The sequence below is a fragment of the Leptopilina heterotoma genome, unplaced genomic scaffold (genome assembly GCF_015476425.1).
Source record: "Leptopilina heterotoma isolate Lh14 unplaced genomic scaffold, ASM1547642v1 Lhet_182, whole genome shotgun sequence".
NCBI lineage: Eukaryota > Metazoa > Arthropoda > Insecta > Hymenoptera > Figitidae > Leptopilina > Leptopilina heterotoma.
In genome coordinates, this window is record NW_025110899.1 from 598,588 (window position 1) to 625,150 (window position 26,563).

At 30.4% G+C, this 26,563-nt stretch overlaps 2 protein-coding genes across 10 annotated transcripts in view; one reads left to right on the top strand and one right to left on the bottom strand.

Annotated features, from left to right (window-relative positions):
- Positions 1–10,774, bottom strand: part of LOC122500161 (protein tramtrack, beta isoform-like) — a 34,609-nt gene extending 23,835 nt beyond the window's left edge. For 4 of the 8 annotated variants that reach the window (XM_043608945.1, XM_043608948.1, XM_043608943.1 and 1 more), the window contains exons 1-4: positions 10,453–10,774; positions 9,205–9,758; positions 6,963–7,142; positions 3,511–3,634 (exon numbers count right to left, since the gene is read on the bottom strand). In XM_043608945.1, coding sequence (XP_043464880.1) covers positions 3,511–3,634; positions 6,963–7,142; positions 9,205–9,758; positions 10,453–10,507 — 913 coding nt within the window. In that variant the 5' untranslated portion in view covers positions 10,508–10,774. Of the gene's footprint in view, positions 1–5; positions 1,678–3,510; positions 3,635–4,738; positions 5,663–6,962; positions 7,143–9,204; positions 9,837–10,452 lie in introns of those variants that run through there. The other 4 variants (XM_043608944.1, XM_043608947.1, XM_043608941.1 and 1 more) reach the window with 4 other exon arrangements.
- A 151-nt stretch (positions 10,775–10,925) lies between these two features.
- The window catches only part of LOC122500159 (RING finger protein 17), a 147,659-nt gene continuing 132,021 nt past the window's right edge, over positions 10,926–26,563 (top strand). The window contains exon 1 of one of the 2 annotated variants that reach the window (XM_043608938.1): positions 10,926–11,030. The gene's annotated coding sequence lies outside the window, so the exon portion shown is untranslated. Of the gene's footprint in view, positions 11,055–26,563 lie in introns of both variants that reach the window. The other variant, XM_043608937.1, reaches the window with a different exon arrangement.

The following is a 26,563-nucleotide window of genomic DNA, read 5'->3' on the forward strand; positions in this document are numbered from 1 at the left end:
TGCAAAAATAGAGAAAATGCGAAGATAATAAAGGCCTCACTCGAAATAGCTAAATTTCACCAAGTCAGGGACACGTGTTTGGAGGTCCAAGAGGCCAGAGTTTACAGTGTGTGATGCAGAATATGGAATATCGACGAAACTTTCCTCGAAAATTCCGTCGATATGATAGCTTTTCTACTTTTGATTATTCATGCACACATTATCATTAGGGTTTGTTTTCACTCTATAATAAATATGTTTCACTATTCTACTATTTTAATTCTTTAAAATTTATCGTCATTATAATAATAATAATTATCAATATTACTATTGATTTAGTCTTGTACTTCAGAAAGGCACCACAGAAAGCCTAAAACCTGGTTTATATCAGCCTATGGGCACAGGGACTAGTTTCTCATGACTACTTCGAGCTGGTATTTCGTAGCTCGAGAATCCTTATTCAGTCTTCGGCGTGTTTCACAACCAGCAATATTGCCATCGACACACGTGCAGTTATAAAATAGATTGCTGACTGTTTTGTAAATCCGCTGTCGAAGGAAAAACAATTCAACATAAAATTACACCTGTTTCAACAACACAATATTACACTTGTCAAAACTCGAAATCATAAGCATCGTTTTTTATTTCTTTCCTCTAGACGTTGCAATTACTTGAAAAACGGTAATTAATACTAAAACTATTTTAGTTAGAGTTATAGTTGTCAAATTTGAACGTTTAAATTGTTTTACTTTCAATAAAAAAAAGTCAGTAACCTACTTTGGGCATTAGTATTAGAATCTTGTATCTAAAACTCAAAATCGAAAAAAAAAGTTTGAGAAACAAGAGATGTTTACTAATGGAACACGAATGTCGATGGATACTATAGATTTAATACTGATATAATATGATACTAAAATTGTGGTAGGGGGAGGCTGAATTAATTTAATAAAATAAGTGTGAATAAAACACTTGGAAGAGAATTAAATAAAAGAGAGAACAGGTGACATTCTAAACGAATAGAAACTGTGGTCATCTTGAATAGGGAAACATTCAGTCTCTTGTTGTAAGAGACTCAGCAAATGCACTTAAAAATACATCCAATAGGGACAATAAATAATTTAGAATTAGAAATTATGATAAACTACCACTTCGAAGAATAATAATTGTAAGTTACGTACGCTTCTAAAAATTAATTATAAATTAAAGTACCTCGCGCCACGACCTTAGCCTATCAGGAAATAAATATAAAACCTCTCGTACGTTTTGCAAAAAATACAAAAAACCAAAAAGAAGAAATGTCGAGAAAGCATTTCAAGTGAATGCTTTGCTCCTTGAGCGTAAAGTATACACAGTCAATCAATTAATGGATTATTTTCTCAACAGCCTAGGTGAGGTAAGACGCTTCCGATTTGGCTAGGAAGTGTTTGGCCTCCAAGCGCATAAATGGTGACATCAGGGATCCCTCTCGTATCCCATGCTTCAGCTTAATATGCCTTTTGAGATTGTCAGACCTGGTTAAAGATATCATACAGATGTGGCACTGATACTTGTCGGGGAAATGAGATTTCATGTGTTTTTTTATGTTGGCTACACTCTTCCCACAAAGCTTGCAGCTTTCAGAGCTGAGCTGTGCGGTCTCTAACTTATTGTGACTGTCTTTACTTATGTCCTTTTCTTTTTTGTAAGTCCCTGCCGTTCCTGGAATACAAGGATCCCATTTCAATCATGGATGCAATTCAATCACTCTGCTTTGGCACAAAAGAATCTACGTCATAATATAATAATTTCACTAAAAAGTCTCAACAAAATCGAAGGAATTAAACGCAAATAAAACTAAAAATACGTTTCAACGTTTCAATAATAATGCACGCTCTACGTCAAAAAGACAGTCAGAGTAGAATAATACAGAAGTGGAGGGTATCTTCTTGAAGGACACGCTCCTTGAAAGGAGATGCGCAAAACGACAAAATACCACACTTGTTAAATTTTCTTGTCTTACCTACTTTCATCAACAAAATATAACGATGAAAAAGGAAACGTTAAGGAAAAATATGTTCATTATATATAGAGAGTTAGAGAGAGAGAGAAAGAGAAACAAAGAAAAGCATACACCTCTACTTAAAAAATAACAAACGCAACAAGTGACAGTAACGAGCATGAGAAAGTAGTAGAAAAGTCATATTAATCAACAACTCGTATCGAATGCGAACAGCGAATACTCCTTTTCGTATACTGTGCTTTATTCCTTGCTGGGTAAAAAATAAAAAAGAAAACGTCAATCAAATTTCTAGTTTTTTGAAAATCCGTGCTTCTTCTCGATAGATAATAAAAAAAGAAACAAAAACAACAAGTACACGACAGTGTGCTCTCGGTTCTCTTCACTCGTTTTTGCTCATTTTGCTCAGCGCGAGAAACGTTGACCAAGACAACTGTTTGCGAGCTCTTTGCGAGCTCTTTGCGATAACACCATGCAGCAAAATGAAGTAAAGAGATACTTGAAAGTGGAAGATCAAGATCACATTAGATAAAGTGTTTTAAACGCGTAAAGGGTATTATAGGACAGAAAAAACAGTAAAAGAGACATGCAAAAAGAGATCCCTGTTGTGAGAAGTAAATATTTTCATGTATACAAAGTGCACGGCGCTCGAATGTTTTTTTCAGTATCTACGTTCAAGAAAAAAAGCACAACACTTTTCATTTAAAAATAGTAGCAAGAATCGTGTAAACAAAAAAAAATCTCTCTCTTCTTCAAAAACATAAAACTTTCAATGATTTTCCATGCACAAAAATATTCGGGTGGTTCAAATCACAAGTAAACAAGATTTAATTAGCAGTACTTAGCACTTTATGGAAAGATGTTTTTGTTTTATGGTTTTAAAAAATAAACGAGCACTTTGTATTTAAAATTCGTTAAAAAAAACCGTAGATACAATGTGTAAAACAACGAGAGAACTCGACAGAATCAACAACCGCACGCATCAACAACCCACACACCATCCTCAAACACAACGGAGTACACGCATGTATGGTCCATTTGCTTGTACCGATTCCCAAACCATCGCGTGTTAAGTGCTCAATATTAACACACTGATATAATTACTACCACAATGACATAGCAAATGCACGATACCATCACCAAGAACACCAAAATCTTATCTAAAAAATTTACAATTATATACATTTTTATATATAAATGTATATTCTTCGTTCTTCAGACTTAACACTCGACTACGCTTGCCAGAATTGGAAATAGAGGGATGCCCGTCTTGGACGGGTAGAATACCAATTTTCACTTTGAGGTCTCATCGCAAAAGTTCATGCATTTCTCCCTCGATTTCTTGGAACTAACTTACGTTCCTCTCTATCTCTCTCGTTCTTTTTTTTTCTTTCTTTCTTTCTTTCTTTCTTTTGCGTCTTTTTCGACTCTTCAAATAATTTTTATCAACATTTTTTCAAAAATTAACCAGAGAACATTTAGGAATATATGTTAGTTCCAAAACAAATTTTAATCAAGTATTTAAAAAGTCTTACCATCAAGACCGTCGAGCATTTCTGGTGGGTTGTGGTGTTCTGAAGATTCGGTTTCCGGCAAACTGTCATTTTGCGTTCCTGTCGTTGGACCTCCATCCTGATTTAATAATCCGATCGGATGACCCTGCACACGGCAAATAATGTAAATTTAAAAATTGGTTAATACCGACTGCTTTCGTTTCCGTAATCAATTTATTGAATCCTCCCTTATTAATGGGAAAAACGACATTATTAACATTTATTTTTTCATTAAACTTGACAATTTAAATTAAAAATTACGCATTCATTTTTATTTACTACTTAGGTATTATCTATTAAACTCGAGAAATATAAAAATTCTCTAATATTGCTGTCGTTTTAAGAACCTTAATAAAATTTAAATAATACCTATGTGATACTGATAATCTAGTCACCTGGATCTTATTTAAAGATAAACTGTTTAGAAAAATTTAAGGTCTCTTAAGCACCACAACTTAATTTTTAAATATTTGACTATTTTCGTAGCTATTTATCTACAAATAATTATTTTCTACTAATAACTAACGTTAAGCAAGCACCAACTTTTTTTAAATACGGGACGATAGATTTTTTATTTTGGGCGAAAATTAGACTTAAATTATAGCACAATGAATATTTACACAAATATCAAAGTTTTGGTGCCAGCTTAACAACACCTAGAAATTTATCATGATTTAAAATTTTGTTTAAAATTTTTTATTCCACATTTGTAAACCTAGATTTTACTAAAATGTAAAAAAAAAATCTTCTGATTCATCATACACAACAAATGAAATCACAATCAACGCCATTGTCACAAGTATACGTCATTCATATTGTTAAATACTCGGAGTTTTGTTTGGTGACCGACAATAAAATATTGGACTTTGAAATTGGATTTTGTTTCTAAGTTAAAAATTTTCTTTTTCATTTGTTGTGTTGTTGAATACGAATATGATATTAAAATAATAGAAATTAGTTTCAATTTTTAGTGTTTGTAAAAGTGTGCAGTGCAAAAAATACATAATTCTTTTGCAAAAGGTTTCAATATTTTCTTATTTTTTGCACTTGTTCTTATATTGAAGAATAGTTCAGTACTAACTTAGTTTCTAATTTTAATATTGGATTTGAATATACGTGTCTTATTTTTAAATATTTAGCGAGAAAGAAGTGATAACTTAAGAAGAATAGATTTAGATAAACATGTGTCAAAAAAATTGTAACGATATAATTATTTTTCTATTTGTTTATTAATTATATTAATGTCATGAGATGACGTTTTTTCTAACAATTGTAAATAATAAACTATATATGGTAACAAAATGGAAAATCTGCATGACACTCTAAGACATTACATCACAGTTTAAAATCACTTGAAAAAATTCCTTCTTTGGTTTTCAACCAGAGGTTTTCTACATGCATCTCCCTGTGAAGAAAATATTTAAAAACTTTTTTCATTGCACATTGAATGAAAGATGTTGGACGATAGAAAAAAATTTGTAAATGTAATTCATCTAGCAAAGTTTTTAAAAAATGGAAATTAAAAGTTCTCGTAATCAAATGTCGTGATATTTTCACTTTCCTTAGCAACACAAATATTGTGAGCTTTGCATTTATCATGATGATTTATAATTTCGAGTCTAAAGTTACCATTGCCAGCAGCAAATGAAGTACGAATTTCAGGAATCGTATCACTCCATTTTCTGCAATATTTACAAAACATTAGATTTAACCGATTGTCATACTGAAGCCACGAGTATAATTCCAACCAATTAGATCTAAATCTTCCTACTTTACGAGCCTGTGCAGGTCGCTGTAACAATGTGGATTGAATTACTGAAATTTCCTGACTCATTGCATTCGAATCATTGTTTGATGATTTTAAACTACTTCTACTTTGAGATAAAGAATTTGGAGAAGGTTCGAAATTACTCCTAGAATGATTGTCTAGAGATTTATATAAAGTTTTCTGGTACTCCGGCAAAGCCGATGTCTTATTGATATGTAACAAGCCTCCTGACATGATAAGGTTCTCTCGAGACACTTGTACAGCCATACTTGGTTGAATGGGATGAGCCAAATTCTGATTCTGATTCTGATTATCCATAGTTTCGTCAATCTTCCTATCTCTTTGAATCTCCCACTCGAAATTGGTCTGTCAACAGAGAAGGAAAGGATATGTGTTTAATCAACACATTTCAATTTTGTTCTTTAATTATCGAAGGCCAATTCTTTACATCAATATAGATAATCCCTTCCTTTTCGGTTTTCATTCAATTCAACAGTAGATGTGGATGAGAGTCTCCTTTTTAGCGGAAGAATAACGAAACCATGTTTTAAAAATAATCGCCACATGTTTATTATTATAACATATAGAATTAGGTGGAAATCTTTTCTAAATCTTTAAGCAAAATCAAGTGTCTATCTAGACATTTCTAAAGATGATTCTCTTAAAACGGAATTAGTCTCTTGATTACAAGGAGAGAATAAGCTTCACAGCCGAAATTGCTGAAATCAATAGATAGAGAACAATTTTTTTTCTTCTTTCTTAGTAGAAATAGAAACAAGACAAAATGCTAATCAATAAATTCAACTCATGCAAATATTTCTAACAACCTCACTTCTAACGACTTGACGTATCATTAGAAACAGAAGGTACTATTATTTTGTTTACAAAAATAAGTTTATATACAATTTTCTACTTTTATCACTTTCAAATCTTCTATGAACCGAAACAGTTTTTAATAAATGTGACGCGCTCCGAAGAACATACAATTTTAGGTTATGATCTTAATTTTAGGAATAAAAATGCACAAAAGGGAGCAATTCTCAATATAAACCACTGAAGTCTTCATTACAATGATTAATAAAAACTGATTTTAGAAACAGAAATTTAATTAAGGTAAAAATAGCAAACATAACCTAAAAATGATTTGCTTCTTAGATACAATTCTTCGGAGCGCGTCACAAATATCAAGTTAATTTCATATGTTGAATGTAAACAAATAGACTACAAGTAATTTTTAACTGTTTTACAATACATTTTAAATACAATTATAAATTGTATATTAAGAAATTCAAATTATTAGGAAAGCTTTAAAAATGAAAAAACATTCTTACAAACTGATACAATTATCGTTTGCTCGAAATGATTTTTTATCAAGGGACTTATCTGACCTATTATGTATATTTAAATATCTATTGCTTTTACCATAATGCCAAGAAACAGGCATTATGTCTAACCTCCATAGTTTCTTTTCAAAACAAAATTGAAACTTTAATTTACTTACATGCAATGAAAAATCTAGTTACTCATTTAATGAACTACATTACTCAAAAAAAATTCCTTTTATCACACATTTAAGAATCGACAAATGAGAAATATTAAGATTAAGATCTAAAAAATTACGAAACAAACTTAAAATTTAAGATTATAAAGAATATCAATTTCTTACTGGGAGGGAAATGTTTTCATGGAAGTCAGGCATATGATGATCCACTTCCTGTTTAATTGGGGCTTGAGGTTGAGACGCAGGAGATATAGGTCGACTACCATCTTCCACATCACCTCCTATAGCGTTATTTAACTTTGGAATCACCGTAGGACTTGATTTGTAACTACATTGAGAAGATGCCTGTAATAAACAAGACGATTGTTAAAAAAACTGTAACATTACATTGGTTATATTATAGCATTAATAATAATTTTACAAACAATGAAGAATCCTTCAACGATTTTTTTTATATATCTTTCAATTTTTGTTTATCAAACTTTTTTCTCTAATATGTAGGCATGTATGTATTACATTGACGATCAAGTTTGCAGGTTCAAGGAACGATGAAAAATGAGGTCAAGGTTACAAAGAGAAAGCGTAAATACTAAAAATAAAATATATTATCTATGAGGGCAAAACATTTAAGAAAATTTTAGTAATATAAAAAAAATTTTCACATTTTAATTTTTCATATAGAAAAAAATCTTAACAATTCTGGGAAGATAACCTTAATTTCATTTACTCCGTTTTTTCTAATGCTAAATGCAAATTCATCTCAATTGGATGAGAATGAAAACTTATAGATAATTTAAGTATGTAATTTTAATTTTTTCAGGAAAATACTCTATATTTTAATACTTTACAAACATGAACAATATTTTTTCTCAACTGTAAATTGATCCACTATTTCTATTTCATTATCACTGAAGATGAATTTATTAAACTTATTTATTGTTTATAAACGTAAAAAATAATTATTACTTTTTCATTTGGTTGTGTAAACTACAATATATATTTAATGACTAAAGATTATGCAACAGCCTATAATTTAGAAAAAGAAAACTGAAGTTCGCATTCTCGTTTAAAGCTAGAAATACCGTTTCAAACAACAAACGCATATTGTGACATACATTTCCTGCTTAAATTATCGTATACGTTGTCACAGCAAAATATTTTAATATATTTTTATATAAAGCAATAATAAAATTTGCCTTTAATAATAAATTATAGAAAAAAAAAAAAAAAAGAAAAACAATGAATCAACTAAATGATTTTTTTTCTATAATCATAATAAACTTAAAGTACCAAGTTTTCATAGAATTGTAAAAAATAAGTTTTTATTAATAAATTGAATATTTTATTCCAGTGGTAATCACAAGAAGCTTAAGCGAAAATTAAAAAGTAATTAAATTGCTGAGAATGACGTATGTAACGAACAGTCACACACATACACATTAACGTTAATTTGTACAGCTGCTTTTAGAATTTAATAATAGTATAAAAAATTTCTTTTTTATGCAAAAAATTCCTTGAATTTTGTCTCTTTATTCAAAAATTAATGATAAAAAGACAAAAGTTGAAAAAACTATATCACAATTTATTCAAATGTAAATATCATAGGTAAGTAAATAATGTGTCTTTCTTGAAATAAATTTGAAATATAGAATAGAAATCTGAACATTAATATAATGTGTAAACTTTAACAAAAGACTAATGTATTAAGATTTTAATGGACGCTGTAAAGTAAAATGAGGTAAAAGATAAGAGATAAAGGAACTCGTTCTTCCTTGCTATTATGTAATCAAAAATTGTATGTATATAGCTAGATCACTTTAATTATTCATTTTATGATTTGAAAAAAAATCACAGAAATTTTATGAAAATGAAGAAGCAAAATATCAAGATAGAATTAAATGAGCAATTTATTAAAGGGTTCAAAAGGACAATGTTGAAATGGATTATTTTTCAAAAATATGTATTATTTCTCCTAAAAATAGGGTCAGGCTGGAATATTTTATTTTATTTCTCTTTCTTTAAATGATTCTGAAAATATTTTCTTATTCATTCATTTTTGTGTCAACTTATTTTCTTTAATAGTTTAGCGCTTCTGAATCTCAGCTGATTAAAACTTTTGGGTTGACAGTGCAGAAAAAATAATTTTTTAATTGTAAAACAGTAAATTTTTTTTAATGGATATTAGATTTTTAAAGGGCGAATTTGATTAAAATACTTTTGGTATAGAACATTTTTGAAATTGTATAAATAAAAAATGTACTGTTTGGAAAAATTGGAAAATAAAATATATGACTTTTACTGGAAAGGAATAGAAGAGACTAGACTAGACAGTAAAATAATTATGGAAAAATGAGAATATCAGTAATTAAGGAAATCCGAAATAAATAATGAAAGATAAAATTCCTACCTGAGAATCTGACAAGAACCGTTCACTGGGTGGTCCAGTGAGAGATACATCGTAGCTGCCCGAGACCTTTCGTTTCCTTTTCTCAGGATGAGCCTGAAGACTCGGGGAATCGGTGTGCCTGACACTAGATTGAATTTCAGGCTCTGGCGAGGGACTTTTTTCTTCCGATTTATTATTTACACTATTATCCGTGAGACCTCTGATCTGTAACGCTTCTGCGGTCTTGAGGAACATGGGCAGCAGATGCTGACTCACGTTAACCTCGCCTTTGTACATAAAGTGTAATAATGCTTTCATCTCCGTGTCGTTGACATCCTTGAGGAATATGATGGGATGAGGATGTGTGTTTTGGAGGAAAATGTTTTCAAAATACGGACTGCATGCAGATAGTATTGTTTGGTGCGCCTTGAAAGTCTCGCCGACACAGGCCAGGGTAACGTCGCAGAGTGCTTCACGCGCTAGCAATGAGCTGAGGACGTCGGTGAGGTTGGCCGGATGATTATTCCACCGGAGGCAATACTGCTGGTCCATCTTGTCTATCTCCAATCCCGACCCTACAACCAAACTATCTGTCCTGAGGAATTTGCAACGTAACCCAGCCACCGTGATGCTGCTCTTGGCTAACCCTTAAACTTTTAAATCCAAATTCAGCACTCCTCACTCGTTCTCAACATGCACTCTCTACCACGAGGGTGTCCCACCTTAAACTCTATCACGATCCTAGGCCCACACTACGTCCTCCGCGAATCTGCAAATGTGCCACATTGCAGTATAACTGTAAAACCCTTCAGGGTTCACGGGCTGCTACTACACGTGTCAAAAACATTTTTTTGCATAACCTCGGCAAACACCACGAGCCGTCGCGAGAATTTTCTATGCGTTAAGCGCTCAAAACAAATCTGGATAAGGTTAGAACTAGAAATTGCGTCGCAGCAACTACCACCCACGTATGCGCGAAAACCCGAATTTTGAGGGAAATGTTTTCGGTAACGTCAATATTCGCGAGGCTTGGGCGCCATTGTCGAGCGAGCTGTACACGAACACGAACCTTCTCCTCGAAACTACTACTGCTACTACATACTACCACTACTCATGCCCAATAGAGATGTATAAACCTCTACCTCTCTTTCTTCTCAACTACAATGTTCCCAAATGTTCCCGTCGAAATTTCAAGCTAGACACCCTCACCATTCTTCCTATTCTCCACATTCACTGCTCACGGTTTCTTTATAATTAAATATTACTCACCTTTTGCAAACTTTTTGCCATTACAACGCCACCGTCCCTTAACGTTCACTACCATGCGAATCTGCCAATGCCTATACGGACTTATTTTTAAAATACTTTTGACCTTCGTGCATCTGTCGTCTGTCGCGAGCAGACGTAAAAAGGGCGCCTACTTTCAAATCTCCAACATCGATTAAACTTTCATTCATACAACTTTCATTCATAATTGACTTTCTATATTTCTTATTTCAAATTGTCAATTTAATTCAAATTAGCTATATCAAAATATCAATTGTCCTATATGCAAAACAACTCATGAGCCTCACGAGTGAAATGTATTATTCTACGGAAAAACATAACCTCAACAAGCACTGTTTTGTTTGCTGCACTGCTTGGCATTCGACGACGCGGTTTACATTTGCCACGTTCTCACGTTGCGATGAAACGTTTTAGGCATGCGTCAAATTCAAGGGATTCAGATCACACAGTAATATTTTCTGTTTTGTACACATACATAAAATTATCACTTGCAAAATCAAAACAAATCTGTGTACGGCCTAACAATGTGATGAAACGAAACTTTATGCCAATTTATAAAGGTTAGGAAATTCTTCAAGTTTTTTGTAAGTTTGCTTTTTGTTTTCAAATTCCTCTAAAATATTAAACAAAACTTTTGTATTTTTATTTAAAAATTAGTCTTTTTCGTTGAATATGACATGCGACTCAAGTAGTCTGTACTCTGTAGAGATGGAGAAAATATATCGACTAAATTCCTCACGAAATGCACTGATTAATGATTATGCATACATTTATATTGTTCCCAATTTAATATAATGGCAAATCTTAATTTTAGTCTTGAACAAAAATATAATCATGGAACTTTTTTTTATTTTTGCAATATTCATTTTGTCATTTAAATTTTATTGTTCAAACTTGTGTTTAATTTAGATATTTTGTAAAAACAAAGGAAAATAACTTAAAAATTTTGTAATATACATTACATTCTCATTCAATTTTGTATGAATTTTTAAGGAATTTATAATCAAAAAAATATAAAAGTAACTAAATTTATTTATTAGTGCACAACAGAATTTATAATTATATAAAAGTATTTCTTGTGAAAAATTATGTTAAGCAAGATAATTTTTCTTGTTTGGTCACAGCTGGATTTATTGATTTTTTGTAATTTCCATCACTTTCCACATATTAAGTTTACCCTTCCATAATGTTATCTCTTTTAAGCCTTTTTTTTATTCTCTTGCTCGAATTGTGAGGAAAATTTACCTACAAAACGACAGGGTTACTGTCTTTTTTTTTATTAGTGCAAAAAATTTTCATTCCGTTTCATTAAACGAAAAGGCTTATTATTTATCTTTTTAATCACTTATACATTTAGATGAACACTTTGATTTTTCATTTACAGATTAATTTGATGATAAAAAATTTTCTACAACTATGTATAGGTATATTTAAAATTATTTATGAAATTTCTTATTTTCAGTTTATAAACAACGGATGTGTGAATTTTTAAAACTGAGAGAAAATGTATAGTTTAGGCATTTCTCTATTTATATTAAAATTATAATTTACAAAATTTTCTAGACTACAATTATTAAAATAATAAATTATTATAATAATAAAATACTCATGAGATGCAATAAAAAGTTTGAAATACATACCGAATTCTAAGAGATAGAAATTATTCTGCATCCTCGTAGAGGAAGGATTGTATTTTTCATCTAGTAGTTAATGAAAAACTTTTTCTAATATAACTTTAATTTGGAAAATTCTAATTATGCACATTAATTAATTATAGTTGCTTTAAATTTCAAAAATAAATAAAATACTATATTAAATTGGAAAAATGATTATTTTTAGTGAATAAAACATGTTCTGAAAATACCTATTTAAAAAAATTCATCTTGAATTAAATTTAATTACGCGATTATCTTTGAGTTGGTAAACAAAAAATTAAAATTATAATATTATTAAAAAAGTTAGTGTATACCTTTTAAAAGGATATTTATTTCAATTTTTATAGTGACAGTTAAACTATAAAAAATTTAACAGATATCTTTAATTTTGGTTCTTAAATATCGACGAAAAGAAAAATATAATTCTTTTTAGACAATCTACACCGAGTTTAAATGATTCAAAATAAATGCATATATTTTAGATTCTTAATATTCTTTTTAATTTTTTAATTTAATTTAATTTAATTTAATTTTTTTAAATTTATTATATTTTAGATTTCTAATTTCGAGGGTTAAACGCGTTTTTCTCGAAATATGCTGAACTGATTTAAAAAAATCGAAGACCATTCAATTCTTCATGTGAAAAACTAGACTTATTTTCTAAAAAACCTTTAAAATTTCACATTTCTAACGCCTGTTCTTTTTAACAGAGGTAAATTGCCCCCCAAAAAACATTTTTGTTTTTTTTTTTTTTGAGAAAAAAATATAAACATAAAATTTTTAAAAACATTTTAAAATCGTTTATTACATTTATTGTTTAGAATAGACTTTTTCCCTGATTTTCAGTAAGAATTTTTCCACAGACACTAAAATTTTCAAAAGTTTCAAATTTCGAACTTTCGAAATTCATTAATATTTATAAGAATTGTTGTATTCTCGCGAAAATTAATTTCAATATTTAATATTCAATTATTTTCTAGAATTTTTTACCTAAATTCTTCTCTAAATCAATTATTTTTAATAATTTTTGAGAAAGTTCTTTGAGAATCCAATTATTCAAGAAAAAAAGTTATTATTCGAAAAAAAAGTTTTGATTATTCGAAAATTTTTCAATTAAATAATTATTTAAAAATTCAACTAATTTCTAAAAAAAAACTTGATTAAAATATTTCAAAAACTATAGCTTTTTCAAAATTTTTAATTAAAATTGATTAAAAATCAATTTTTCAAAAATTTAAAGATTTAAAACCTTTTAAAATTTAATTATTTATAGAAAAATTGTAAAATTAACCTTTCTAAAATTCATATTTTTAAAAATTTTGAAGCAAAATTCTATAATAATTCTTCAAGAATTGAATTATTTTAAATCAATTCGATTTCAAATTTTTTAAAGTTCAATTACATATTGCAAAAAATAGAAAAAATTAATGGGTTTGTTCTAAAATTAAAATTTTTTGTCATTTCAAAGTTTATATAAGGCAGAGAAAAAGAAATTCAAAAATTAAATTTTTAATATTTTTAAATATTGTTGGACACCAATGTCCAAAATTTTCTTACGAATTTTAAAGATTTAATATTTTTCTAGTACTTTTATTAGAATTTCCTGACCTATGGCAAACCTGTAACCATTTTTTTAAAACAAAATTATTTACTTTGTGAAAAAATTTATCGACTAAAAGTATATCACCACATAGAAAAAATAAATAAAGTAATTTTTACTATTTTCAAAGTAAAACTTCCACTGTCAGAAACTTTTGCGCATTTTTGGCAATTTTGACTATTTTCGAAGTAAAAGTTGCTACGATCGAAGTACATTTTTGTAAAAATTAGTCCAAGCGTAGCAAAATTCATTTTGAAAATAGTAAAAACTAACAGAAATGCACAAAAGTTTCTGAAAGTTTTAATTTTACTGAAATAAATAATAAAAGTTACTCTATATTTTTATCGTTTTAATAAATATAACAATAACATTAGATATCTGAAAAATGCAATAAATATCCTACAGACTGATCATATTATGATAAAGTTTCCTTGAAAATTGAAGATTGAAATTGGTACACATTTTTTAGAAACTTTATTTTTATTGTAAAGAGGCACTCGGCGCACTTTTATCTTTTTAAATTATACCTTGGTAATGGAAAAATTTGATTAATATCTGAGAATTGGAAACTTGTCGCTAAGTACAGTCCAACTGCAATTACTACTGTTTAAAGCAGAACACGAAACTTAAATGCCAGCAGAATCTTTCAGTATGGTTAATCGCTATTTCTCAACTTTATTTTTATGAAAAATCCAACAAACTTGGAATTACTTTTCACTTTCAAGTTTCTTTCTTTTTAAAAGAATCTGTGCATTTAACGCATGTACAATGCCTGTGCAGAAATTAAAACATGTATAGAAATCTCATGCGAGTTTTCAACATTTTTGTGCACAAAAAAATTATTTCTTAAATTTTACTAAACTTTTTGTAATCTTTGGATTCAAGTCTATTGTATTTAAAGAAAATTCAGATTTGTGTAATTTACAGATTTACAGTTGTAAATTAATCACAGTTTTTCTAAGGATATCAAAAAAGTTTTTTTTGTCTCAATTTGCTATCCTTATTGGAAAAACTGTGAATGTATCCGTGAGAATATAAAATGTTTTGTAAAAAGTACATTACAAAATTTTTTTTTCATGTGGCGAACAATAGAAAAACTGCTTAATGTTTGGCTGGAAAGGCTATATTTCTATATAAATTTCCTTAAGTATTATTATATAAAAAAAAATGATAAATTTCTTGTCCCTTAACAAAAAGCGTTGGAGCTAAAATTAATACCAAAAAAGATTAAATTAATCAAGTTATGGATTAATATTTTCCAGGAAAAAAATGTGTCTAAATGAAAACCAAATCATTTTTAAAACATATTTTAAGACAATAATCAATAATTAAGGATTATCGTAATCCTTAATAGATTATCTTAATCCTTGATAGATTAAAGCGTTGCAGGTTATTTTAATCCATTCTAGTGTTAAAATAATACCTCACAATTTTCTGCGTTAAAATTATTTTAATCCAGTTTGGCATTAAAATAATACCAAATAATTTTCTATTTGAATTTTTCAAAACTATTTTTTCAACAATCTATTTTTATTGTAAACTAAATTAATTATTATTCTGAAATAAAGGTTTATCCGTCTCCGATGAGGTAACAATTTTTCATTTATATTATTATTTTTCTTTCGTTATTAAATTCTTTGAAATTATTTATTTGTCAACACAGAAAATTATTATAATAATTTTAAAATCAAAGATGGTTAAAATAACTTGTAATTCTTTATTCCATTAAGGATTAAAATAACCCTGGATTATTTTTTAATAATGATTTGGATTTTAGACACATTTTTGGCTTAGAAAGAATTAATCCAAAAATGTATTATTTTAATCTCTTTTGTTGCAAATTTAAGCTGTAACACTTTTTAATTACCCTAAGTGTACTGCTTATGTTTAAATGATTGATAGTTTAAATTGTAAAAAAGTTATTAAGATTAATGACAAACTTTTATATGTTTTTAAAGATTTTGAAAATTGTACTTTTAATATTATTGACATATTCATGTATCTTTGAGAAGTTTTTGGAATCAACACAAGTACCGGTACCGTACAAAATCTACAAAGTTGCGTTGGTTCCAAAAACTTTTCAAAGATATGTATTATAGTGGAACCTAGATTATTCGAACTTTCATTATCCGAAATTTTTCGTTACATTAAACCCAAAATTTCATTTTTAAATTTATCGGTACAAAACTCTGATAAAAATAAGGAAATGTTATTGTCTATTTTCTGATTTATAATGCAGTCTAAAAAGAACATGAATACCACTTAAAAGTGTAAAATAAAAAAATATTTATCTTATAAAATTGAAAATTTTTGACCGGAAATGTCAAAAACAGAAATTAACAAATCCGATTTGAGGTGAACGGATTGATTTCTAAATAAGTACTTGATTGTAAAGTATCAGGCATTTGCAGAAACGAAACAATGTTAATTTTACAGTTTTAAGAATAAATTTTATATTTTATTCCGTTTCATATATTGATAAGGGAAATTACTTAAAAATAAATATATTTTGTTTTGAAACAATAATACATGAGCAAAAAGCGAAACTCTTGAAATACAATGAAACTATTAAATTTTTTTAGGGTAAAATAAATTTTCGTGAAACTGATAACTTACCATGGAAACTTTAGAAACTGTTGACAACTAGCCTGTAAACATGTTTGTGCAGTTTGTCAATTGTTCGCCACTGTTTGGTGGTTTGTTTTTACGTGTATAGAGGAATGCACTAAAACTTATTTCTATATTTCAACGTATTTATGATTATTTCTAAAAGAAAACCATTTATTCCCTGTGGTAGAGAGCTTGTTGTAACTTGTAATAAAGAATTAATTCTAAAATTATGTAAAGTTCGTTTTCCAAAGGGAAAGCCAAGAGTTTTGTTTCGCTTAAAAGTAAATTTGGTGTTTCGATTTTGGTACTATTTTTCTGACTGCATTAAAAATTCCCTTTTGATCTAAACGATATTATCGAGGTTTATAAATTTTGGTAGAAACGTACCTTCATGTGAAGAGCTGATACATATATGCATAGATCTTCGGAGTGTGATAATAGTGTCTGGGATTATTATTGATAGACAAACCATTTTTATTAGACAGCTAAATGTTTTCGCCTTCACGAAAAATGGAGCATTGCAAGAAAAGTCTTGCGTGTTTTGGTATCTGATTCTTTTTTTTGTTTTTGTTTTGAATCTTCAAAGTCGATCTTCAGTTGAAGCGCGTTTTATCTTTTATGCAAGCGTACTCACGGATTAACCGTGTTTCCAAACAAGTTTTAAAAACTTAATATAGACTCTTTAATTTCTATTGCAAATAGAGTGTTGATCTAAAACTCTCTTCTTGACGAGAATTAGAGATATTTTTATTTATTTTACAGACACTCTATTTAAGAGCGCAAAATCATGTCTTTCATGAAATTAAGACTTGTAAACAAACTTGTTTTCCAAAAAAAAGATAAGGACTTAAAAATGTATTTAAAAAAATGTTTTCGTTAATACAGAATACATGTGAGGAAGGGCTGACAATTCTGTTAAATTGAAAAAATAGAAAAGTTTCCTGACGGAAAACAGTATTGTCGTGAGTGCACAAGAAATATTGACTCTGCATGCTATACCAAACGAGGGAACACGAAATTCGATTCGAGTGAATGTAATCACCACGAGGACGTCTAAATTGAGGTTCGACATGCGATCTGCACGAGGAAACTGAAGGAAAACATCCGATTTTTTTAGTAAAATTGACGCTGTCAAGAATTGTTTTTCAACTCGTAGGTTTGTGATACATTCACTGCGAATATTGCATGTCAATGTTAGGACCATTGTAAACTGAAAAATTTTTTTGTTTCTACATTTTCAGGAGCTGACATTTGAAAATGAAACTTTTCAGAGGTATCGTATGTACCTATTTTACTCTCACAAAACAGTAAATGCATTTCGGAATAGGATCACGTTTTTCAACTGATGCGATTCCGAAAGCTTCGCTCTGAAAAGTCAAGAGGGAAAAGTAATTTTGTTTGACAACATATTTCTGCTTGTTTAATTTGTCTTGAACGGAAAGAGGAAAACATGATTTTAAATGAAGAAATCTTTTTCTCAAGTTGACTTGAATATTTTATAGAAAACATCTCGTTTTCCCTTGAATAATTGGAATCGAATGTTTTCTATTCATGCGTTACGTAGGATCGCAACAATCATTCAGTAACTTATCTACAAGTCTTTTGATAAATGTATTCTTTGGCAGAGCGCTTGAAGAAGTGTGCAGAAACATTTCCTTTGAAAAGGTGTCATGAAACATGCTATAAAAGAGATTTCGCATCTTAAGTAACTGTTACATAAGAACTGCAAGTGTTGAAAAATCGAAGTTAGCGGGTTTCCCGCGCGTTTGTATCTGCGTAAATGTAGCCCTTCCTCTAATTTCAAAGTAAATTGAGAAAAATAGTTAAATCAACACACATCGACAGCGTGTCGTGTGCATCGTTACCTGGCCGACAATAATTCATCAACATGAAATCCGGCGGCCCCGAAGCCGGCGCCGCAGGCCAAGAGTCCTCTTCCCTGCGAGGTGTAGATCTTCGTAGGAGGTGATCTTCGCGATGACCGATCAATCGATGAATAGTCACTGGCGAATAACAGTCTTTGACCACGACCAAAGTCGCCGGAAAGTCACGAAACGAGTGAAATTCCGAACAAGTGTCTGATTTACGAAAAGTACAATGATTGTGGTAATGATTGTCAAAGTGGAGGACTCATTTGTAACACGTTTCCGTTGCGTCGCTCGAGTGAGAGTTTAGCGAGTGCCGTCGCGAAACGCGGTTACAGCGTGAGGGATGACACTGCAACTGGAGGGTTGCGAGCGAGGATGATGCAGGTCGACGTGTACGCTACACGGGCACATCCCCCCTAATGAATGCACCAGGCATGTGCGAGGGATTTTATGTTCACCACCTCCACTGCCACCGCCGCCGCCACTGCTGCCTCCTCCACCGGGCGGTCGTGAATCGGTTGCTTCGCTTCCACCCCCGGGTCGCGTCGTCACCACCCTCCCTCCTTACCGAGCTTGAAGAACACCCTTGTCGACCAATCGCCCCTCTCAACACCCCAGCCCCCACCCCCGACACCTGCCGCCACACCTGGTTCACGAGGGGCGCGCGGAACTGGGCTCGCGTTCGCCTGTTCCCGTGGATGCTTGCGGGCCCCCTGGACCACGCGAATGCCATAACCTAGGAGTCAGCGCATGTTCTAGCACGTTACCATCATCTTGGCGTCTGCGGTTGGGGTCGTCACAGGATCCGCCGCGTTCCTGGCATTAGAAACGCGCACCCTCTCATCCATGCCAGAAATTCATCTTTGAATGCCCATGCCAAAGCATTGCCTTTGCTGTTTGCCCTGCACATTATGAGCACACCTCACCGCGAGCATTGTAATTGGAACGTATACTGGTTTGTTTGCCCCAAGTTTCGGTCTCTTCAATATCTGTGATATCTGTACAGTCAACCGAATTCCATTGTCACCATTGTCATCTGCATAATACTTACAACTTTTCCGTTTTTTCGTTCGATGACTCCAATCGGACTCCAACTTTTCACCGAAAGATTCAACATTATATACTTTCAAAAACTTTGCGAGATTGAAATAACATCATTTTAATCTTTTTGGTGTAAAGTTGGAGTCAAATTGATAACAAAAATTTAGATCAGTTTATACTTTGGATCCATATTTTTGGTATCAGTTTGTTGTAGTTTGAAATTATCCTCAAAAATTCTCTGTAGTTTTTGGCTTAAAATGCCAATATGAAGTAATTTTTTTTTAGTTAATCTAACATTCTTAGTTTTTTTAACAACCTTTTGGTGATGCAATTATTTAATTTGGTTGGGGACTTATTAAAACTTAGTAATTAAAAAGTAGACAAATCTTCTAAGAATTATTTTGAGAGTGCGTAACCCAACTGTTTGCCCGTATCATATCCGCACCAACTAGTATTAGCCTAAATAATTATACCAGTAACAGATACCTTTTTTGCAGCATAGTAAAGTGAATTTTGATAAAAAGTATCCTCATGACACTCAGTCTGAATTATCCTCAGTTATAATTTATAAATGAACTTTTCTGTTTTATGAAAAATAACTCATCTTATAAATATCAACTTGAAGAAGTTGCGAGACATTACACCAACTTTCACCAAGGTTTTCATTTCAAAGCACTAAGTTTAGGCTTTTAAATAATTCGATAGTGCGAAAGTTCTTGATTTTTTATTATTAATTTAAAACTTTCCCAAACTTTTCAAAACTTTTCGACTATTTCACTTTCCCTGCACCAGGATAGTGACAATTTGCTTTTTTCCCCAAATAAAAGTTTATTTTTATTAATTCCTTTTTTTACATATTAAAAATCAAGTTTGTACCAAAATTGAAAATTTTAAAAACTATATTAAATCATAAATTAGTTAGGTATACAAAAGTTAGTAGAACACTTAGTGCAAAATATGAACATGGTTTATGAATTTAGTTTTGTATAGTCAGGATGAATCGATTATAAAACAGCCTCTACATCCGGGATTTCAGTAAAAGATAATCTGTTAAAAGTTATTGTGCTCTTTTCGACATTAATTTTACCTCTGCTTTTTGCAAAATATAAAATATTTTTCGGTGGTTATATGGAAAAACGATAGTTCCAATGTTTGTGAAGCAAAAAAAAAAAAAAGTATATTCTTGGAAATGTATAAAATTCGTTTTTTCATAAAATATTTCGCTTAATATATTTTGTAGTTACACCGTTACAGATTTGTAAGGATGTTAAAAAATGAATACGACGAAATAGATATCGACGCCTTTCATTAATGGACCTAAGTGATAAGAGACTTGAAACTTATCTTTCCATTAGTCTCTATATTGTTTAAAGCCTTAAAATAGTAAATGTACATTAAAAATGTAAAGAGTTAGAGGACTGAGTTGAACAAAACACTTTGAGGGTGCACATTAAGTATTTTCTATGCTGTCGGTTTTCGGAATAAATCCTTTGGAAAACCTCGAATGTCAGAATGTCTTATTTAAATAGGCGAGTTACGATGTTGCGGCTGGTTTGTTGAAAGAGGATAAGAAAATAGGAGTTGGTACTATATCCGTAAAAATGAAAGAAAGCTCTTTTATGTAAATTTTTAAAACTTGATAATGTATAGTAAAGTTTAAATGATTTACCAACATTATATAATCTTAAAGAAAATGTATATATAGATAATTGAAACAAATAATTCGGTTAGAATCAGAGTTTTTCTGCGGATATCAAATTCCTTTTTTGTCTCAATTTGATATCCGCAGAAGAGTTGCACTATAGACAATAAGTTGTACTTTAAGGGATTTTTCTAATTTTACGTATGACATTTTATGAAAAAAGCGGTCACCCTGAATAATTATCGTTAAAAAATAAAAAAATCATCTTGGATTTGACTCTTACAAAGTGTGTTTAATATGATTAAAAATCTCATTTCTAACCTTAAGACTAGACTCAGAATGGAAGTGCCATTTAAATATTCAACTAGCTCTTTCTATTTAATTGCAAAGTAATATCTAAGTGTGATCTATTATAAATCCTGGTTCATATTCCTGATAACTGCTTTCGCAATTTAAAACACTCTTGTACTTGGAGCAAGTTTACAATTTCTCAAAAACTTAATCTTTAATCTTTCAAAGTGTGTTGTACATTTTTGTTTGTTTGCAGCTTTTGTGCGCAAAAAATAAGTGTTTTATAAAAAAATAGGTATTTTAGTAAGATACTTGAATTTAAAAAATGGCTATATGTAAAAAAATGAATGTTCGTGAATTCATGTATACAATAGCCATACTTTTCACCCCTCCTCCATATATTTCTTTTTGATATTGCTCTGGACAATTAACCCCCTAGCAATTCCATACCTGTTTCATTGTATCGGCTTGATGGAAAATCAGTTCCATGGTATATTTCTATGCGTTCTCTGTGCGTTCTAGACAGTAGAAAAGAATGCAGTTATAACTGGCGTGAAAGAGTAAAAGCAGGACAGAGAATTGGTTTGCAGAAATGAGAAAACTGCGCTATATTGAGGGTGAAGCGAGACGGGGGGAACTATAAAAATAGGTCACTCGTTTTTCTCGCTTCCACATGATGCAGGATGCGACATTCTGTTTTTCCAAATAAATAGTGGATACAAAAAGCAAGCTGAGAATTGTGGTTGATTGAATTCATGCACGTCAGGAATTTTTTTTTCTGTTTTTATGAAAAATAAAATACCCTTTTGCTTTAAGCTATGGCAGACGATTTTATTCAGTTAAACAAATATATACAGTACTGCATGCTGTAGTATTATTTCCCTTTTTAAAAATATCAATACTTTTTTTTCGAATTGCGTAAGATTATGATTTTCAGTTATATTTTGTATGATTTATTTTGCGGACATTTTACAGTATCTACATTATCTACAATATTTACAAAGAAACTCCGCATCTGATAGCAAATAATTTCTTTTCTTCGATAGAATCAAGTTCTTGTATTTGAGGAAGAAATCTTTCATTGGGATTGATACAGCTTCAGCGAACGAGATGTAAACAGTTTATTGATAGAAGGGTCTCTATTGCGCTATATCGTACGGTTGCACCGATGGCTCTCGCGTGAAGCCATATGTTAAGAAAAAGAAACAATCTCGTTAAACTATATATATACATAGACCGAGACTTTTTTTCAAAAAAGACAACGATTATAGAAAAAGCAGTTAAAGAGTTGTCTTCAAAAATGACACCTACTTTTTAGTCACTTTTAATAATGATGATAATGATGTGAAGATTTTAACTTATCGACTTTTATTTGAAATAAGTTTATAAAAAACCGTCTTATTGTGGACGAGGCAATTTTTATTTACTTTTTTATCGTTATATACAAGCAGAACTGTATGTGAAAAACTGAAAAATTAGTATTTATAAAATAAAAACCTTTGAGTAATAAAACTTTCTGTTCTTTCTGTTTATTTTTTTTATCGAATTATGTGCCTTGTTGCCTGTTCCGTGTTCGACAATAAGTGCAATAGAAGTATAGCAGCAAAAAAAGAAAGTTGAAGAAAAACTGTAAAGAGAGGAAAAAAAGTGAAATTCAAGGAAAAAGAAATGAATTTTTTAAGGGTGCATTTACACCTAAGGTATTTGAGAAAAGAAAAGAGGAGAGGAGAAATTCATCTATAAGTTTATAAAGAGACGCGGAGGTATGAGAAGCATAAAATTAAGAAAGTAATTTCTACAGAATTTTTATTTATAAATGCGAGTTGAAAAATTGTGAATAATGATAATGATGTTGTAGCTAAAAACTGAAAATTCAAATTGACCCTAAAATTTTAGCTCATAATCCAGAATGCTTGTATGATATATCGGTAAATTCGAAATATTCTATTCGAGTTCGTGCTTGAACGAGGAAACGCGTTGAATATACACGGCTTCTGAGGATTATATTGAGATAGATATACCCTGCACCAGTAATCTTACGAAACAACGCTTTGTTGCTTTGGAACTATATATGATAATAATTATGCTCGAGATCTAAAGATTGTTACTTTGTCTCAAGAAATACTGATACTGCGAGAATCGATAAGTTCTGATTAGAGGTAATCAATATTGCATTCTTTCCATAGCCGAAATCTTTCTTTATTAATTTCATTCTTTTCCTTTGACTTGAAATCTTAAAAAGAAACGCTATTTATAATCTTTGTGTCTAAATGTTTGAATTCAATCAGATCTTATACTCATTAGTAAAAAGTAAATCTTTTAAAAGATGTCTGCAATTAAACCAATGCTGAAAATTCTCTCTTCAATTTAACTTTCTTTAATTTATATTAAAATAATTCTTTGTGCTTTTAGAGAAGGAATTGAAAAATTGAAACTATATTGAAATAGTTTTAAAAATTCTGAAATAATTTTTTCACATCAATATACATATATAGTATAGGCACAACATGCAGGATAGACCTTCAATATAAATAGCTCATCTTGTCCTTTTTAGTTTAACGTTGGTGAAAACCAATTATTCATTTTAAACAGCAGACGAATTTAATTACTCGATAATTTCCCTCTATTATTTGTCTGTTAAATCAATCATTATTTTTATAATTAGATTTTGAATGACCATTAACTGACATAAAAAATAATTGAACCAGTCTATTATATTTATAATATATATATATCAGTGGAAAGCTGTATAATACAATTTATTTTTAAACTTTGCCAGTTCATCATAGAAAATAATTGTATTACGCAATGCTCTTATTTTTATTATATTTATTATGTAAATTGATTTTGTCCTATTGCAACTACAATTTTCTCCATAAGTTTATTATAATTTTTGAAATTACTAACGGAAAATGGAAAAAAAATAAGTATGTACACGCGTGTCGTGCAACTATATGGGCAAGTGTATAGACGAGGAGAGGTTGGAATGGGGTTGGAATGGGGTTGGAATGGGGTAGGTGAGCTACAAGTGGTGATAAACGAGGCCGAATTCTCATTATTATCCATTTGGGAAAGCAAAACAACACCGTCGAAAGAGTTTCCGGTCCATACCGCATCGTCCCAGAGGGAGATGAAAGGTCTGTTCTGGGATTTAACAAATGGAAAAAGACGTTTAAAAATAAGTGTTGTTTCCCAGAGTTGACATAAAATATGTAAACCCGCTTTCTTGCTTTATATTTTCTTCAATAAAACGTAGTTTTCTCTATATAAAATTTTCCGCTTGCATTAAGATTAGTTTTCATTTATTAAAAACTTTTTTTTAACGTCACCCCTGATAAATTATTTTATATTTGACTACATCAGGTCCTGATGTTTCCGAAATGGACCACTTCCCTCGTCAGAATTCATTTACCAAAAAACATAAAAGTGCGATTAAGCTTTACTTCAGTATGCTATTTAAATTAATTGTTGATTTTTTAGCCGAAATGCGGAATCAATAGTGACAAATTTACTTTTTGTGCTTCCTTTGCTTTTGGAGAAATGCTAAAAAATTTAAGTTTTTTTACTGACTGATATTTTGGAAAATGCAAATTTTGAATTTCAATTACAAGAAAAGTACATAGCGTTTTGTGACAACGAGCTGAGATTGCACGTGCACATATTATAATTATTGATCCAACCAAAATCATAATGAACTTTATGCTCTATGCTCACAAGATTTACTTTAGTTGAGATTATAGAGATAATTAATCTCTCTAATCCAAACATACAATTTGCACTTGAAACATGACATGCGTATTTTTTTTTGATCCGGACAAAAATTTATCATTTAAGCGTATTTATGGAATACACGTTTTACAAAAATAATATAATTATTCCCTCATAAGGATTATTCAAGTTTGAAATGTATTTTACCCCATAAAATTTGCAATAATGAAATGGTTTCTAGTAACTCATGCAACGATAATCGATAATACAAAATCGAGAGCTCTTGATTGCCGAACATTTGTCGAAAATTGGATAACATTCGTTCGTCATGATTCGTATTTCGCTGAGTAGCTTGTATACAATACATGAAAGCATCATACCGGGTATTTAATTGCACAACTTCGTAGAACAAATATTTTGAATGCATTCAAAAAATTTGTCGACAAATAAAAGGAATAAACTATAATTAAAAAGTGCCGGGTTTTTAATAAAAATGCAACTATCTACTATATCTATAACAAATATAAAAAATGTTGTTTCCCAGTTTTCTTATTCATAATAAATTGATAATAAATTGATAATAAATTCATAATAAATGATATGATTAATGGAGCGACAAAAGTTTGCGCCTGACCAGCACTGACCAGAAATGTCTACTCGAATAAAAGAGGGATGAGAGAGATTTTGACCATGTTTTTCATTTAGCGGTAAAAAGCGGGCAATGGACGAGGAGGCATCGCTTTTTCGTTTTTCCCGTTTTTCCGTTTTCCGTCTGCTCGATGGTTCGCGGCATCGTGAATAAATAATCATACGAGCACGCGCGAAAGCCGATGAAAATTTAAGCCGATGGCTTTTCGCTCGGCCACTTCTCGCTTATTATTAATCGATCGAGCTTAACTACTAGGACCGAATAAAACGGATTCTCAGGACTGTCTGCCGTTTGAATAACGAGGAGACTGTTTTGATTTCAATTACTGTTTATATACATGTATCCAACAAATTCAAGTACATTATTATAGATTTAAATATAATACGTGATGGCAGTATGGCACACAGCGCAATAATTTGTGTGTTTCAGGAATTTAATTTATTCCCCTCTCTAATTACTTATTTTATATCTATACATATTTTTAATCCCGATTAAACAGTAAAATTAAACGAAAGAATATTAAATGTTTATATTTTAATTCGTTAATTATAAATACGTATATGTATGTGCATAAATTTTCCAAAAACAAATGGACAAATTCACACTCGTATTAATCTTTTAGTGCATTTCCATCGCTAAAAATCAATTTTTAATATTATTTCACTTTCAAATTATTCATTATATTATTTTTACACTTTACGGTGTGCTAAACAATTTTATTAATATTGATAATTGCATATCATTATTCATCAAATGTATGCTTCCGTTTATGCTTTAAATTATCTGTTAAATATAATTTAAGAAGCAAAAATTCACTCACTGATTCAAATATAGTTAATACTGATTATTTTCTTAAAAATAACTTTTTGTCACTTAAAAATAATTAATACCTAGTAATAAATTTTTAACAACAGGCTTCGCACTCATCTAAAACCTACTATTTGGACATTTTTTTACAACCCGTGTAGAAATCACCATGCTATGCCTAAAATGATTATTGGCCCTAGCTTGGACCTAACTTGGCAACCC